Genomic DNA, 18,551 nt, shown 5'->3' on the forward strand with positions numbered 1-18,551 from the left:
CATTTTCATGATCCTAGGATCCTCTTTACCTCCTGATCTTACATGGAGCAAAGGCTTCTCATGTCCCTCTCTTTTTTTGACCAGTTACTTCCCTTCTATATTTGCCCCCTGATCACCTGCATCTTATTTCAAAATCTGAGAAAAATAAAGAGTATTTTGACTTATCGTATCTTCCTACTGGTGTTTTTGTATTGATGTTTTTTGCTTATTTAACATGTGTTTTCCTCCCATCATTGTCCTTTATCTTTTAAGGAGTACTTATAATACATATGGGTGGAGCAGTGGTTAGCACAGTTGCCTCCTGGTACTCCAGCATCCACCCACAGTCCAAAGACATGCAGTTAGTGGGGTTAGGTCATTGATAATTTGATCCACAATGGATTAAATTCGTGTTCCCTCAAAACTCTACACACAACACCCCATAATGACAAAGTGAAAAACCTTTGCTTGAAATTCTTGCAAATATATTAAACATAAAAAACAAAAACGTTATATGCTAAGTCTTTTTAAGTCGGAATCTGATTTTTCCCATTCCTCGCTGCAGAACCTGTCAAGCTTCATCAGGTTGGATGAGGAGTGTTGGTACACAGCTGTTTTCACATGTTCATTTGGGTTCAACTCTGGGGTCCAACCAGGGCACTCGAGGACATTCACAACATCGACCTGAACCCATTCCTTTGTTAAACTGGTCGTGTGCTTAGGGTCATTGTCATGTTGGAAGACTAACCTTCGACCCTTTCTGAGATCCAGAGCACTTTGGAGTAGGTGGCTGTAGCTCAGGAGGTAGAGCAGGTCATCTGCTCTCCATTACATCCATCAGAGTATGAATGTGTATGAATGTTAGTTAGAAAGCACTGCAAAAGCATGTGCTCCAGGAGAGTAGAAAAGCGCTATATAAGAATCAGTCCATTTACCATCGTCGAGGACATCTCTGTACATCGCTCCATTCATCTTTTCCTTGACCCTGACTGATCTCCCAGTGCCTGCTGCCAAAAAAAAGGTTCAGATTCTGTTCAGTTCAGAAAATGTTGTATCTCGTGGTCTGAGAGGGGGGCTATCATGTCCCTTTTACTGGGTAGGGGCTTCTCTCCCTCCACTCTACTATGCAGGTCTGATTGGTGGAGTGCTGCAGAAATGGTTGCCCATCTGGAGGGTTCTCCTTTCTCCACAGAGCAATGCTGGAGTTCTGTTGGACTATCCATCAGGTACCTGTTCATCTCCCTTACTAAGGCCAGCTCTAAGAGCCGTGGTGCTTTCAAACTTCTTCCATTCATGGATAATGGAGATCACTGTGTGCACTGGGACCTTGAGTGCTGCAAAATTATTTCTGTACGGGTCCTTATATAGACAGGGAGGTGCGTTTCCAATCAGTCATCGACTGAATTTGCTAATTTCATGTATAATTATTTTATCATGACTCAAGCGTGTGAGCATATCTGGCAAAATAATGTCCTTGTCAGAGACAGAAGGTAGTTACAGATGTGTCGCCTTATCAGGTAATAGATGAAAATATTCTTACCTGTGCTAATTCAGGCCAAATATACGGTATGTTATGACATTTGGACCACATCCAGCACAAACTCCACTTGGCTTATGACTACACCATTTGCCAGTGTCTTACCTGACCTGTAATTGTCTAACGTGGCCCCAGTTAAGCCCAAATGTTCTAAATGTTGTGTTGATGCAGGCTGACGTGACTGTTGACATGATTGCGGCATTAAAACTGTTAAATGTGATGTGAATTAATTAGTAATTTGGAATTTACTTGTGTTAGTGTAATTATATTGAAGTTGTGTTAATGAACACATTCCAGTCGTGAGGAAGACAGTTGCTAAACTTGGCTAACTATAAACCCCAGAGGTGGTACTCACTGCAGAGCTGCTCGTGTCCTGGAGGAGCTCACCTCTTAATCCTGATATTACGCTTACCAAAATAATTTTGGCTTTAAATCTCCATCAGTATACTTAGTACGGAGAGAACCGCCAGCAGGAGGCGCCAATGTACGGAGACTTGTAGCCGCTCACCGTGCGGAACCTTTCCCGTCTGTTTTTGTTTGCACCCGTTTGGCTAGAACGTGACTCTTTCATATACTTCCGGGCCGGAGGTCACAGTTCACACGTGAAAACGAAGAAAAGCGGGTGTTAACGTGGAGTGGATTACAACTGGTTTAATTTAAGGTAGTAGCACTTGTGCTTTGTATTTCTCCCGCACATTTCATATAAACACGCAGGTTTAGCAGAGACGCCGGCCGCAGTGTTTGGTCCTCCAGGCTGACAGACATGTTTTCAACAAAGGCAAATTCCGCTCACAGAGCGAACCTGTCGGCCTGTAAAGTACCTGAGTCATATCGCTTTTCTCAAGGAAGTATCCCACTGGATGGAGGCAGGGGTTGTCTTTGTAGTGTCGCTTTTTGAGGGGACATTTTCCATATCTTAGACAAACTGGGTCCTTCTGATGTTGTGGCTTCTGTTAATATTAGAGCCAAAATGTGTATTAGTGTCCTCTCGCGTTTTCCAACATGGATTTTAAAACAGCACGAGGATTTATGAATGCCTTTGTGTATCTAGAGAAAGTGTTTGCTTCTGAGAGGAACTGTGGAGGAAGATGAAGAGCTGAGGAAGCCAGCTCTAGGTGACTGGGAGTGTGTGTGTGTGTGTGTGTGTGTGTGTGTGTGTGTGTGTGTGTGTGTGTGTGTGTTAATACTTGGAGTACAGTCAACTACTCCTGTGTGTATTAAGTCTGTTTATTTGTGAAAATATACTTAAGTAAAAAGTGTAAATAATGAGGTGAAATTTAATTCAGTTGACTGAAGTTCTGTGGTTCAGTAGAGGTAAACATACATGTTTATTTGAATGTTATATCACTTTATACCTGCTTCTCCACTAAAATTCATCCCAGAAACAAATATTTCCTGTAAAAGTTAATACATGATGCATAATGAAGGTGATGAATATCAAGTCTTTTGACTCCATGAAATTTGGCTGAAAGGTTTAGTTATGTGGGGGAAAATCCTAAGATGTGATCATTTTGAATGCTCGAATAAAAGCAAAGGGTCAACTAATATATCATAGATTCCTTGTATTGTATTATGCCGTGTCATAACTGTCCTAAGTATCATGAAAAAGCAAAAGAGTTGTACATACATGTCATATAACTGAAAAATCAAATCAAAATGTTTTCATATTAATTCATATTAATTCTTTTTTTCGTCACGTTGATGACGCCTGTCCATACCTATAAATTGAGTGGAACCTGTTCTCTGTCCACAGATTCCAGTCAAACTGCATGTGAACAGTGTGTGTAGTAGACAGGATGGATGGGAAAGTTAAGAAGCAGAAGCAGCATCAGCAGAAGCACAGTGGCCCAAAGGCAGAGAAGAAGAAGCTAAAGAAACAAAATGGCTCAACAGAGGAGGATGAACGCAAACGCAACCCCAAAGCATTTGCAGTTCAATCTGCGGTCCGCATGGCCAAAACCTTCCACAGGTCAGTGTTGTGCATTACATAATAAGATGAGTCAAGTTCATGTCTTCAGACTGTGTTGGTGTTTATTTTTGTTTGTTCCTCAAAAAGGGCCCAGGACATAAAAACCAAAAAACACCACGTGCCTGTTGTAGACCGGACTCCCCTGGAACCGCCTCCAATTGTGATTGTCGTTGTTGGCCCCCCTAAGGTTGGGAAAAGCACCCTGATCCGCTGCCTGATCAAAAACTTCACCCGGCAGAAGCTCACAGACATATGTGGACCTGTAACTATCGTTTCTGGTGAGCGCCCAACTCCTGAAACACAAACTTAAACCTGACACAACACAGTCAGACAAGTACTGAACACACCTCCACTGCTAGAGTCCAGTGATGGTGTGCTGTGCACCACTGCATCCGTAGAAAGTGTAATCGCGGCTTTAGCACAACCTTCATTAAAACTTCAGCAAAGGGCCTTAAAAGAGGTTTTGGCCTTGGTGAAACAATAAATACGCAGCCACAAAAACATTTAAATACACAGTAACAAATCTTTTTGTATGCGTCCATAATGTTACTTTATTTATTTGTATGTGTGCGTTTATGTTAATTGGTTATTTTGTGCTGCTCCAGGCAAGAAGCGTCGGCTGACTTTCATGGAGTGTAACAATGACATAAACTCAATGATCGACCTTGCAAAGGTGGCTGACCTGGTAAGTGTTTCAAAAGAGTAAACTGATACGTTAAATCTGCCTTTATTGGGTGAGAAAAACACGAATGTCATAACTCGCCAACAAATGGGGGGTCGGCCGTGGCTGCAGAGGTCGATCAGCTCATTTATTAATCAGAAAGCTGGTGTTTCGCTCCTGTGATGCTCCAATCTGCACACCAAAGATAGTGTTTCCAATGAATCCAGTGTTAGTTTCAATGGTGACTAATATGAAAAACCATGTAGCTCAATAAATAACTACAGTATCACTGAACAAAAGGTAACCTCTGCAAAATGAAGAGCTCAATAAATGAAATTCTAAATATGATTCAATAAACAGCTTAAATCTAAAACAGATAAAGGTGCTGTGATGTGAGATGTCCTCGTGTTAGCAGTGCTGACATAGATGGTAAAGAGAGTGCTGAGCTACAGCTGTGGTCACACGTTTACAGATACTCGTTAATGTTGTGGTCATTCTGGGCTTTTAAATATTTCTTTGAACTGTTCTGTGGAAATAACTGGAATAATAATACAGCATACGTTTCATTTTAGATTGTTTCTGATCTACACGGGCTCATATACAGCTATCAGTGCTATTGCACCAAGTGGATGGAAAAATGAAGGCAAACGACGTCCCGATTCTTTAACTTCACAGCAAATCAAAAACTAGACGCGCATCAAAACTGGTTTTGAAATGGGAAGCATGCTAATGCTGAGCTTCTGCCCCCTCAGAGCTCCAGCTGCTACCCTAAGGAGGATTGGGGGCTCTGGTTAAAAGCCAGGTCCACAACCCTTTGTGTGTTGGAGACAATCCAACATAAACTTGCACACCCAGTTTATAAAATAACAGTTCAAAGAAGTTATTAAAAATGAGCAGGACATTCGTGACTTCTGACTGGAAGTTGTAAAATGAATAAAACGATAGAAATGCTTTGTCTCCAGGTTTTGATGCTGATTGATGCCAGCTTTGGCTTTGAGATGGAGACGTTTGAGTTTCTCAATATCTGTCAAGTACACGGTTTCCCTCGTATCATGGGCGTGCTGACTCATCTGGATGCATTCAAGAACAACAAGACTCTGAGAAAGACAAAGAAAAACCTCAAACATCGCTTCTGGACTGAGGTGTACCAGGTAAACCCACGTCTGTACTCCTGGAAAAAAGTTGCACATTGATGTAAAACCTCGTATGTCTGTGACAACATTGTGACCTGTTGTGCCTCAACCACCAGGGGGCCAAACTGTTTTATCTGTCTGGCATGGTGTATGGTGAGTATCAGAACCAGGAGGTGAAGAACCTCGGCCGCTTCATCTCCGTCATGAAGTTTCGTCCTCTGGTGTGGCAGACATCCCATCCCTACATCCTGGCTGACCGGTGAGTGCTTACGACTGTTCAGTTGTCTGTAGCTTCCTTAATGCTCAGCCTAAAGTCGTGTTTGTACCAGTAACTCAAACTTGGTAAATACACATGATTGCATTAAGATGGAGCCGTACATTTTCATTTACAAGGTGCTGAAGAATCATTCAGTCTAACGTTAACGACAAGCTTTCTGCAGAGGTGATCTGGTGAGACACCTTCCACATATTATCAGAGAACAGGGGTTACAAGAGTAAAGGTTTCTCAGTGTTTTGCTCTACAGATGCGCACACTCCCAGTTTGCCACATAAGCTAATCTGAAATACTGACTGTTAATGTAGGAGGACAGTGTTTCACTGATGCAAGAGCAAGCAACAGCATCATCTTCATCTTGGAATTCAAATGGTGGCTGAGAAACTGCCTCTAATACCAGGGATGACTCCCACAGAGGGACACGCTTAGCTGTGAGCCTCCTTTGACCAAGTAACAGACTAGAAGGTGTCGACTCACACGGCGTGCTGAAATGGCTCAGAGAGCACTGTTACACCCCGGCCTAGGCAACCGGGGTGCAACGTAGAAAAACAAAGATAAGGAAAATAAAACCACGAAGGCTCTCCACCAAAATCCCAAAACGAAAATATCCCATGACGAAAGTATTAACAAACCCATTCACAACTATTTACAACAGACTATTTATTTACAACAAAACACCAAACTATTTACAACACGGGGGAGATCGCGACCATGACATACTGAAACACAGGGTTTAAATACATAGAGGGAGCAATCAGGAAATGGACCACAGGAGGGAAACACAGCTGGGGCAAATTAGAACTGACGAGACAGGGAAAATGTAAACTGAACACACCAAGATAACACAGACTTTCAAAGTAAAGCAGGAAATACATAAGTCCTGCAAAAACAAAACACTGACACACCGAAACGTAACATTTCCCCCTACCCAAAAATCAAACATGTAACCCCAAGTGAAAAGTTTGATTCAGACAAACGAAGGCTGAAACGAAGGCAGACGAAGCTGATGGAGGCTGGAGCGGTCCCACTGACCCTCCAGCAGACAACGAAGGCTGGAGCGGTCCCTCGGACCCTCCAGCGAAGGCGGATGAAGGCTGGAGCGGTCCCACGGACCCTCCAGCGACGACAAAGGCTGGGGCGGTCCCACGGACCCTCCCCCCAGCGAAGGCGGATGAAGGCAGACGAAGCTGATGGAGGCTGGAGCGGTCCCACGGACCCTCCAGCGAAGACAAACGAAGGCTGGAGCGGTCCCTCGGATCCTCCAGCGAAGACAAACGAGCAGCTCACTAGCCGCAAACACGGACACGCAGCCCACCAGCTGCAGAAGGCTGGAGCGGTTACTCGGATCCTCCAGCGAAGACAAACGAAGGCTGGAGCGGTTACTCGGATCCTCCAGCGAAGACAGACGAGCAGCTCACTAGCTGCACACATAGACACGCAGCCCACCAGCTGCACACACGAACACGCAGCCCACCAGCTGCACACACGGACACGCAGCCCACCAGCTGCACACACGGACACGCAGCCCACCAGCTGCAGAAGGCTGGAGCGGTCCCTCGGATCCTCCAGCGAAGGCGGATGAAGGCTGGAGCGGTCCCTCGGATCCTCCAGCGAAGACAGAAGGCCGAAGCTGTCCCTCCTTCGGACCCTCCACCGATCCCGGACGAGCCCCCATACACCCCATGCATTTTGCATTTAAAAGGGTGCACGCAGAGCCCGGTCAGTGGGGCTTCCTGCTCCCTCACAAGAAGTAAATCAGTCACTGAGCATCCTCTCAGGCAGACAGTTGAGCTTGTAGTCCAAACCTGGCCCTGTGCACCAGGCAGCTGTGGTAGAACAGTTTGTATGCTAATCGTCACCGGATTAACCAATGCCTGTACTCCACCAGTCAAGCACCACCTAATGTGTGTGGTACTGTTACAACAAAGCAGCAAAGAGTGTCATGGTGGCATTTGTATGCGACACGAACAACAAACACAACGAAGGATGGCGTTGAGGCGATGATATACCAGCTGCTCAACGTGTAGCTTGTTGTTGGACCAGTGTTTTTTAATCCGGTCTGGTCAGCCGTGCAGTCAGAGTGATGATCTGAGTGCTGCTAAACACAGTTTGTGGGCTCCTTTGGTTCATGTGCTGCTTCTGTTTATTGAATATTTTTTATCAGGGTTGTTTCAGGTGTTAAATTATATGTAATATAGTAAAGTATGACTATGTGTAAGCTGAGGCAGGAGGGGGTGTAGTAGGAAATGCACAATGTATCACACACTGCTGCACCTGTAAGGAAAAAACAAAAGGAATGGAGAAAGGTGTGTGTGTGTGTGTGTGTGTGTGTGTGTGTGTGTGTGTGTGCGTGCGTGCGTGCGTGCGTGCGTGCGTGCGTGCGTGCGCGCGCGCGTGAGAGAAAGAGAGAGAGAGACTTTGTCACTTGCAAATGAAGGCCACACATCACTGCAACATCTGTGCGCCCATCCCAGCCATAGAAGGCAGGATGGGGCGCCTACGTACGGTTGGGCGATTGTACGAATATATCAACGATAGGCTGAGCCTTTCACTTTAACACCGTCAACGCATCACCTGAGGACGCCTCGGACAGAACCAAATGGAGAAACCTTTGCCGAAGAGCGGACCCTGCACCAGCGGCAACAACGCCAGGATGAAGAAGAAGGCTGAACCTTTCACTGATCGTTTTTACAAGAGCGATTTATTGATTTATTTGCTGTGAGTAAGTTTGCTAACAGCGCCATTTTAACGGCGCCATCTCCCAGCTGTGATTCATTTACTCAAACTCATAAAGGAAGGAGAGGCAGCAGCCTCTGTTCAGAAAAATACACTAACCGTGTTTACAGGCCGTTCCAGTGTTTATCTGTCTGACACTCGACCAAACAACAGATACAAAGTTAAACAAAAAGCAAGCTAAAAAATCCAAATGTTTCCTCCAGCGAGCATAAAAAAATCTCCCACGTAACGTTAAGTCTTTTGTGAGCTTTGGCGTGTCTCAAATAAATAAATAATCCAAGAAGTAGCTTTAAACAAACAAGAAAGGAAGGTAAAATATTCCCTCCAAGTGAAACGTCTGAGTTCTAAACGCACAAATCAGTCCGTGCATGATTACGGTGCTCTGCCCATCAGAGCGTCTACGCCTGCACGAATATGTCGCCCATCGTCATTTATTGAACTGACATTTGTTGGTTGGAAAATTTCTACATATCGCCCAACCTTAGCCTACGAGAACCAGAGACAACAGGCAGCTGACGCCGCCACAGGCCGGCCACCCCAGCACGAGCCCCAGGCAGCCAACCCAAACCTCCTTGACCATGACCGACAGGAGCCAAGGCTCAGCAATACACACAGACCTAACCCTAACCCCCCCAAAGACCCTCACAGCTTTGAAAACAGGCCGAGTGTGTCATGGTTCAGAAGGTTATTAAGAAGGTTACCGTGTTGGTTTATCAAAGATGATCACATTTAGTGTGTGTACATGTTTAAAGAGATGTTTCTTTAAGCGACTGTTTGGGGTTTTGTGAACTCAGTCTTTGCTCTTGTCTTACTCTCCTCAGTATTGAGGACTTGACCGACCCCGAGAGGCTCAGAACAGACCCCAAGTGTGATCGGACTGTGTCCTTGTATGGCTACCTCAGAGGGACACATTTGAAAAACAAAGGCCAGGTCCATATACCAGGTACACAGACGGAGCGCTTTGCAGCAGACTGACAGTATGAAACAAAGCCATGAAAGCACTGGAGTGATGTGCTGTGTGTTGTCCCGTCTGTAGGTGTAGGAGACTTTCAGATGTCAGACGCCAACTTCCTGCCAGACCCGTGTCCGCTGCCTGGTACTCAGAAGAAGAGGGCCTTGAATGAGAAGGAGCGTCTGCTCTACGCACCCATGGCCGGGGTCGGAGGGGTCGTGTATGACAAAGATGCCGTTTACATCGACCTCCCAGCCAACCACGTCAAACAGCTGCAGGTATTCCCGAGATGGCAGTGTGTAGCTTGCATCTAAACGGTGTGAAGTGCATTTGTAAAATGTTGGCCCAGGATTCAAGGGTTGAAGTAAGGCTTCGAACCCTGTTGCAGGAGGAAGTGCGGCCTACCACAGAGCTGGTCCAGTCCCTCATAGAAACACATGTCACTCTAGACGCCAAGATGGCTGCCAGTAAGGTCTCGCTCTTCAGTGGCTCTGCTGGCCTGGACCCCACAGACATCAGCGAGCAGAGTGGGTAAGACATCACAAAGTTCTCCATGACAGCTGTAAGTGTGGTGATGCAGTGTGAGCCGGAGCTATCAGCTAGCTGGCTAACAAGCCATGTTCATAAACCGTACAGGTACAACACAGACACACACGTCTGCTGAGGCGCACAAAGTAACAGGCGATCGATTGTTTGAAAAAGATTGTGTAACAGATATTTGTCCTGTTTGTGTTAGAGTGCAGGAGGGACTTCGAGAGATACATGTCTGGGATGCACACACACAAACACAGAGGAGGAAGGTGGTCTTCACTGGGTTGGAGGAGGAGGAGGATGACGTTAGTGGGTCCAGCAGTGATGAGGATGATGATGGCAGTGACCAGGAGAACCAGGAAGAGGAAGATGATTTGTCCACATTTCTCAAAGAGGTGAGAGATAAATCTGAAAAAGCCACCAAAGGCAGCACTCCCCCGGTAAAGAAACGGAAGCTGGAGGAGATGCAAGGAGAGGAGGAGGTGATCGCAGAGGCACCAGCGTTTGCAGACAGCGAGGATGAGCTGGAGAGGGGCGAGGCGGACAGCGAAGGAGAAGGCGAGGCCGAGAGAGCCAGAGACTCTGGGCACTGTTCTAAAGAGTCAGAGGAAGACAGTGATGATGAGGAGGATGGAGATGAAGACGATGAGTCGATGGAAGAGGAGATTGGTGCCGATGACAGTGATGAAGAGGAGGAGCAGGGTAAGTACCACACGACTCATTCAGGTTTATTTACATTTAGTTTATGTTCAATTTTATGCTAAAAAACAAACTGTTGTCCTTCCTGGTTGTGATCTGTCTGTAGGGACGTTCAAGTGGAAGGAGGGCCTGCAGCAGAAAGCATCAGCAGCATTTCTGCGGCATCAGGAAGCTGCCCCCAACCTGAGGAAGCTGGTTTATGGTTCAGGTATCCTGTTTGTTTCATCAGTAACAACCAATAATGTTTGTGTATGACAGGTATAAAACAAACAAACTCACACTTCACTGGATTCATCAGGATTAAATTATTTTTCATGAAAATTAATTTCTGATCATTGATCATTGACGCCAGCGTTAGTTACTGTTGCCATTGGCCCGGTGAAGCATGGTAATGTTGACAGTAGGTCATCAGTCCTCCATAACTACTCAGCGATATGTTTGCATCACATACGCGAGGATGTGATCTTGACAAGCGCTGCTGATCCTTGTTTTGCAGTGGTGGAGGCGGAAGATTCTGAGGAGGAGGAGGAGGAGCTTGGCGGACTGTTTCGAGTTAATCGCCCGCAGAAAAGCAAAAAAGTTCAGGCCGACGCTTTAGACTGCTCCCATTTCAACCCCGACATTTCCCACAATTGGGAATTAGAAGAGGTCCGGTATTTTCCAACAGAACTCCGACTCAAGAGCAGCTGATGTTGTCAAGAATATTAGAATAAGTCGGTCTGTTTTCTTTTTCAGATGTTGAACTCAATCAGGGATTGTTTTGTGACGGGTCAATGGGAGGAAGGCCAGGATGCTGCAACGCTGCTCAAAGAAGACGGTAAGAGTTCAGGGGGAGGAGCGTTTTGTTCGCTGTATTCAGAGCTGGTCGAAAACACCTGAGTTCAGTTATGTGCAGTAGTAATGTGACAGTGACTGATTACAAAGACTTTCAGCTAAGAGTAGATTTGTCACCATGCATCATAAGTACTCTGTTCTCTTATATGTAGAGGAGCTCTATGGTGACTTTGAAGATTTGGAAACAGGAAAAGTTCACAAAGGCACGACTGGGGAGCAGGATCAGGCCGAGGTACGTGACTCAGAATACAGCGTGGTATCAATGTGGTGGATGGGAATGAAAAATAATCAGCAACAGTTGCTTAATCTGGGCAGACACTGCGTTTTCTTTCAGTCGCGTTATTCAGCTTCTGCTCAAACTGCACGATTGACTCGCAGGGGTTAGAAGTTAGTAGGTCACGATGCAGGGTCACACTATACGGCTCTGATCGACCTGAGTGCTCACACTGAGCCTCCGTAACATGAAGGTTATAACAGACAATCTGTCGCTCGCTCTCCGTCTTTCACTCACACAGACACACACACCATCAACTTTGCTAAATTGCTAATGAAAAACATGATCAGGCAGCTGTGACTGAGCAGCATGTAGATCCAACTATTTCCACGGTTGTTGTGGTCGTGATGATTCTGTGAGGCCACATCGAAAAGGCTCGGATGAGCTTTCCAAAGTTCTACAAGTTGTGCCTCCATCGCTTGTGTCCAGATCACATGCTGCACAGCCGTGCTGCGCCGTCTTTTTCACCGACATGTGTTTGCGCGTGCACAGCGTGAGCAGCGACAGCCTCACGACCAAGCGATTGATGATGGGGAGCTGGTCGTGAGGTGTTAATCGCTCCTCGTTACCCCACGTATACTACACGATGAAGGCCAAACTCAGACCGATCACCAAAGCGGTCGCACGGCTGAAAAATCGGCTCAAAATGAGCCAAAAATCGCAGAGTGTAAGCCCGGGGGGGGCACATATCTACAAACCCATCCCAAAAATGTAACAAAGGTTATTTGTCACGCACACTTTTTTTTACCATTAGAAAAGTGAAAGTGATGAAGATGAAACTGACGATGAAGACCAACAGGTGAAGATGGATGATGAGGAGGTGCAGAAGAACAAGCGCCTTGAAAAGAAACGCAGACTGAAGGAGCGCTTCGACACGGAGTACGACGATGGTGACGCCACGTACTTCGACGATCTGAAGGAGGAGATGCAGAAGCAGGCGGAGGTAGACTGTCCATCAGTCTGACGTTCACATTTAAGACTCTGTTTATGTCTCATATTCTTCCACTGTTTGTTCAGCTGAACAGAGCTGAGTTTGAAGACATGGACGATGAGTCGAGAGTGCAGTATGAAGGCTTCCGGCCAGGGATGTACGTCCGATTAGAAATTTCCTCCTTACCCTGTGAGTTTGTAACGAACTTTGACCCACATTACCCCGTCATCATCGGAGGCCTGGGAACCAGTGAAGGCAATGTAGGATACCTGCAGGTATGTGCTACATTTGCACTTTTCAAAGGTTCTTAATGAAATAAGAATAGAATGATTATTCTTAAAAATATCTGTATATGAATCCATAAATTGTATACATCTTAAAATGTTTTCTTTTGCTTTTTATTAGAGCACAAAACACCTGAAAACATGTAAACAAAGCAGACCCTAAAAAGAAAACAAAAAGAAACGTTCCCGTCCTTTCCAGCCAGCAATCTGTGCAAAGGGAAGAGACCTGATCAAATAAGAGGAACAACAAAGAAGAGAACAAAAGTTCTGCTGTAAAATAAAAATGTAGGGAGTAAAAACATAGTGAAGTACACATACCTGAAAGTTCTACTTAAGTGCACTAATGAAGTATTTGTACTTTGTTACTTCCCACATCTGTAAATACCCTTATTAAGATATAATGGTTAAATAAGATGTTGTACTCTGTGTATGTCAGATGCGCCTGAAGAAGCACCGCTGGTATGAGCGGATCCTGAAGACACGGGACCCCCTGATCCTGTCCTTGGGTTGGCGCCGCTTCCAGACCATCCCTCTCTATCATATTGAGGATCACAATGGACGCCACCGCCTGCTTAAATACACACCGCAACACATGCACTGTGGAGCCTCGATCTGGGGTGAGCTGCATTCAGAGCATGACTGCGGTTTACACGCAGATTTCACTCTGCGTGTCTCAACTACACTTTGAATGGCTTCACACGATACGTTTATTCAGGCTTCTAATGAGAGTAAGACTTCAGGAAGTAGAAGCACATACCTAACACCAGTTCCAAAAATGTTTGGATGCTGCGTACAGTTTAAATTCAAACTAAATCCAGAGATTTGCTCATTTTAATCACAATAAAAAAAGAAAACGTGTTTTCCTCGTCTCTACAGTGCTAATCATGGCCTGATATTTGTCTTCAAGTGGTTCATTTTCTCAGGTTGAACATGTGATATGTTGAGAATAAAATGTGGGTTTATGACTTTTACATGTCATTGCAGCTGTGGTAGCTTACACTGAACGTTTAGTATTTAAGTCTGTTGCAGTATAGCTCTGTGTACACAGGTGCGTCTCAGTGTGTGTCAAAGTTTACGTCTCTGCGATGTTTACATTGATGAAATAAATTCTAACCTTTGTTTCTCTGCAGGTCCCATCACTCCACAGGGCACCGGCTTTCTGGCTGTTCAGTCAGTATCAGGAGTTAAAGTGAGTGTTTACCTGGAGACAGAGGCTTGTTAGTGTACTTTTGTAAGGTGGCATCAAGTCTGGTCATGTAATTCTTTTAATGTAAAGTACTCTCATTGAATCTCAAAGTCCTGTTTTGTGTTTCTGTGAAGGCTAATTTCCGCATTGCAGCCACAGGAGTCGTCCTGGACCTGGATAAATCAGTCACTATTGTGAAGAAGCTCAAACTAATTGGTTACCCTTATAAGATCTTCCAAAACACCTGCTTCATCAAGGTACGCTACATCTGAAGCTCACTTTATGTCAGCATGTAAATAGACTAATTACCTAAAAACATCATTTACTGGGTCACCAAAGAGTCGATAAGCAAAGTCATACTTTTCCGAGCAGTGAGTGGAAGACGCTCGTCACTGTTTACTCCGTGTGTAGCTGTAGGAGGAAGCATGTTCATGTTTGTGCTGTTCGTTTAAAAGGCAGGAGATGAAGGTGATTGTGTAATGCTGACGGTTTGCTCCCTCTCTCCACAGGGCATGTTTAACACGGTGCTGGAGGTGGCTAAATTTGAAGGTGCTTCTATACGAACGGTGTCGGGGGTCAGAGGTCAGATAAAGAAGGCGCTGTCGACTCCTCCGGGAGCTTTCAGAGCCACGTTTGAGGACCGCCTGCTTATGAGTGGTGACTGTTTTTGCTGACTTTACTGTTAGTTTATAAATACTATGTACATTGTATTAAGGCTTTAAACCAGTTAAACCCTCCTATAGGAAGGACAAAGAGTTGTTCCCAGTTCCTAGGAAATAAAAATAATGCAGATTATAATCTCGTAAATTGATCAAATCCAAATGATTAATTAACTTATGTTTCAGTGATGTGTGTCTACCACTCCGTGTCTTAGTGTCGGTGTTTGTTCTGCAGATATTGTGTTCCTGCGCTCCTGGTATCCAGTCAGTATTCCTCAGCTTTACAACCCCGTCACCTCACTGCTGCTGCCTGTTGGCCAGAAGGACAGCTGGTCGGGCATGAGGACCGTGGGGCAGCTCAAACATGACCTGGGAGTCCGTAACAAGCCCAGCATTGACTCGCTGTACAAGGTAGACTCAGCCTGATGACCACTCTAAAGTGCACAAGTGAAGAACAGATAGAAACAGAGATCTGCTCCCTGAAACACTGAAACTGCAACCCTGTTTCCCAGGAAGTGCTGGGATCACCGTATCACGTTTAAATGAAGAGGGAAGCATTTAGAGGCTTTATTTAACTGATAATCGTACAAAAAACAAACAAAGCATCAATGTTGAAGGTTCCACTCTTTTCCACCTGAGGACCGTGGCCTCAGACTTGGAGGTGCTATTTCAGTGTGCCAGTGTGCCTTTGAATATGAAACTAATAGAACTGCAATAAGACGTAAAAAGCTCAAACTGTCCTTTTAATGAAGAGAGCACAACATTTGTGATCAGATCAGTTTGTTGTTGAATTGTTTTGCATCACAGAAAAGGTAAACGTGGCACTTGTTCAGAAATATATATGAACTGTAGAGGAATCTGTAGTATGCAAACCTTTGCTCTTTAACTGTTCGGTGATGTGTGAACCAGTACCAAATCCTGGCTGTGTAGTGTTTGTCATTGTCATCATCTCTTCTGTCTTTGTGTGTACCCTCACTTGTCATCGTACACCTTCACTAACCGATACCCTGAAATACATTCCTTTACCTTCTAGCCAATAACCCGAGCCCCAAGGCACTTCAACCCACTCCACATCCCCAAGGAGCTGCAGAAGGCCCTCCCCTTTAAAAGCAAACCCAAACTACTGCAACCCAAAGGAAAGGTGCCCAGAGACCTCAAGAGAGCCAGTGTGATACGCGAGCCCCATGAGAGGAAGGTGAGCACAACCTGACTTTACGGTATGAGTGCTGCAGCTCGTTAAGAATTTGTGGTCCCAACACAGTAAGTGATAGTCTTAGTGTAGGTGGAGAGGAAACAGAGCCTAGCTGAATGTCCAGGTTTTCATATATACTGAGAACATGAAGCTGCCAAACCAGAGAGAGCTGTGGTGCCAGATTAATCACTGATCTGACAGCGTTGCAATGATTGACAGAAACGATGCAGCACAACACCCAGTTTGTTCAGGATGACCCTGTGCTAACTGATCTTTGCTTTGACTTTTCGTGTTGTGGCAGGTGGCGGAGCTGCTACGAGCTCTGAGCACAGTGCATCACTACAAGAAGAAGGTGGCCCAGAGAGCACATCATGCCAAACATAAAGAGTTCCTCCAGCAAAAGGAGAAAGACGAAGAAGCCAAGATGAAGAGAATGAAAGACGCACGAAAAAAACTGTACCGCATCATGGGCCAGAAGGATCAGAAGAAGCAGAGGTCGAGTCTAAAGGGGACGCCACAAGATGACTGACTGTTTAGAGCCACGAGGACCTTATCCCATCCCTGCAGACTCGAACTGATCTTTGCTTAAATTAAAATTGTATTTTTCTACTGTACTCATTGAAAAGCCTAATGTACAGGATAGATCATAAAACAAAGATAATAACAAAAACTGCAGCTCCTGGTGGAGCGCTCAGTCATTCTCTCTGTAGGACACACAGCAACTTAACAAAGGATAATTTCAGCAATAAGCTCTTTGTTTTCCTTATTGCTTCTCTTCAAAGTTTGGTAGATCAGATGTGCATTACTTCAGAAATTATACAAGAACAATATCTTAAACAAATGTCTTTTTCTGGGGTTGTTACAGTGAAATAAATAAAAACTCACAGCTGAATTTACATTTGAAATGTTGAAGTTGAGTAAAAACCAACGCTCCATAGTGCCACACTATCGTTACAGACTAAGTGGATGTTTAAAGACTTTGGGCGCACATGTGTTTCTTCTTCTTGATTCATTAATCATAAATTTCTTAATTTGTAGAGGCACAAAAATGTAAAATGTCTGCTTGATTATCAGTCTAGCTCTACTCATCGTTGTTGAGTCATTTTTTTATTTTGTTTGTGCTACTTTTGAAGCAACATGTGGCTTGTTTATCATTTGCAAGAGGAAATGTGTTTGTATTTACATCCATCTAACAGTGCAGGAGAGGCAGCAGGTAGCTGTGTATGCTGTCCAAAGATTCTTTACAAGTTTACACTGAGAAACATTCTTAAAATATTTGACCCATATGAAGTAGTATCTTTTTCAACCGTTTAAATAAGTCCTGTCTGAAGTATGTTCCACATCGTTCACTTGTGAATCACAACATTTAGGAAAACATGGCCCATTCATAACAACCTGGGAGGTTGAGCTTAAAATTATTAACCAATTAAAACAAAGAAAAAACAACGTGGTGCACAAACTCTTCAGATGTCACAGAGCACATGGTGTGCATGACTGTGCTGCCATTAATAAATAACTAAAGACGTGACACACTTAATTTCTTATGAAGCATGAAGACGGAGCGATCTTTATCCAGAAGTGGAAATTATTATTGTGGCCTAAACATCAAAAATTCGAGTGCATGAGGCTGTTAGCTGTGTTGTTGAGCATTAAACTTATTTACAGTGTGTCAGTAAAGGGGAACTTGCACTTCTGGCCCCACGTAGGGCTCGTGGATTTGACAACTTAAGGTTTTGAAAGTGGGGATACGTGCTCCTGGTGAGCATCAGAGTTCTGCTAACAGCTGCCATCTCAGTTCTAAATGTTTTTGGAAGTATGGCTAATGTATAATTCAACCTCTAAGGTACACACAACAAGGCCGGGAAGACGAGGGGATGGTTTACTACGAACTATAAAAACACAATCCTTAATCTTTGATCTTCCTGTCATGGTTGGCTGTGTGGCAGGCAAGCAGAAGTGGTGGGCCCAAAATTGCAGGACTCTTGGAGATGGGAATAAACTGAAAACACAGCTTTATTGCTGGAGGAATGATTCACGAAATAAAACTTACAAAAACAAAACTCTAAACCGAGGTGCTGGAGGACAGGACATTACAAACACACAGCAAGTTGAGGGTACGACGTGACACTGACACAGAGAAACACAGGGCTTAAATACACAGATGGCAGTAATCAAGGGATGAGAGACAGGAGGGGAACACACCTGGGAGAAATCACAGCTGACGAGACAGGGGAAACGTAAACTGAGCACACTCACATACGACACAGACCTTCACAATAAAAGGCAAGGCAAGTTTATTTGTATAGCACAATTCAACAACAAGGTGATTCAAAGTGCTTTACAGATACATTAGAAACAAAAACAAATAAAAAGCATGATTTAAAATTGATTAAAACAAGCAAACAAACAAACTAATTGAAGGAAACTGTTTCCAGGGCCTACTCCGTGGATCGGCTTCCTCCGAGGCGTGGACGTCTATCAGCAGAGAATGTCCCTTAGTCTGTAACACAGTCAAATATATTCTCAAGTAATATTCAAGCATGCCATTCAGCGTGTTAGTACGAGCAGCTCGGGAGCAGCTTGGGAGAACAAGAAAACAGAGACTGCTTCAGGTTGTCTTCCCAAAGTGACTCAACTTTATTCACAAGTACAACAGTTTATATAGAGGGTAAAATTCATGAGACAGCAGATTATCAGTTTAAACCAGTACAGACCAAGAT

At 44.6% G+C, this 18,551-nt stretch overlaps 1 protein-coding gene across 1 annotated transcript; it reads left to right on the forward strand.

Moving 5' to 3' along the window:
- Window positions 1-2,092: 2,092 nt before the first annotated feature.
- bms1 (BMS1 ribosome biogenesis factor) lies at window positions 2,093-16,915 on the forward strand. The gene is made up of 23 exons (XM_085465410.1): window positions 2,093-2,177; window positions 3,270-3,485; window positions 3,573-3,763; window positions 4,091-4,170; window positions 5,109-5,297; window positions 5,396-5,538; window positions 9,111-9,232; window positions 9,326-9,519; window positions 9,630-9,772; window positions 9,978-10,474; window positions 10,578-10,679; window positions 10,968-11,119; window positions 11,207-11,288; window positions 11,458-11,537; window positions 12,334-12,522; window positions 12,597-12,785; window positions 13,231-13,411; window positions 13,925-13,983; window positions 14,115-14,237; window positions 14,490-14,637; window positions 14,875-15,050; window positions 15,673-15,834; window positions 16,133-16,915. The coding sequence occupies exons 2-23, from the start codon at window positions 3,313-3,315 to the stop codon at window positions 16,358-16,360; spliced, it is 3,603 nt and encodes a 1,200-aa protein (XP_085321536.1). The 5' UTR covers window positions 2,093-2,177; window positions 3,270-3,312; the 3' UTR covers window positions 16,361-16,915.
- Window positions 16,916-18,551: the final 1,636 nt, after the last annotated feature.

Source organism: Copadichromis virginalis, linkage group LG8 (assembly GCF_057382275.1).
Source record: "Copadichromis virginalis isolate Kocher_CV1m ecotype Utaka linkage group LG8, C_Virginalis_male_GT1.1, whole genome shotgun sequence".
Classification (NCBI taxonomy): Eukaryota; Metazoa; Chordata; class Actinopteri; order Cichliformes; family Cichlidae; genus Copadichromis; species Copadichromis virginalis.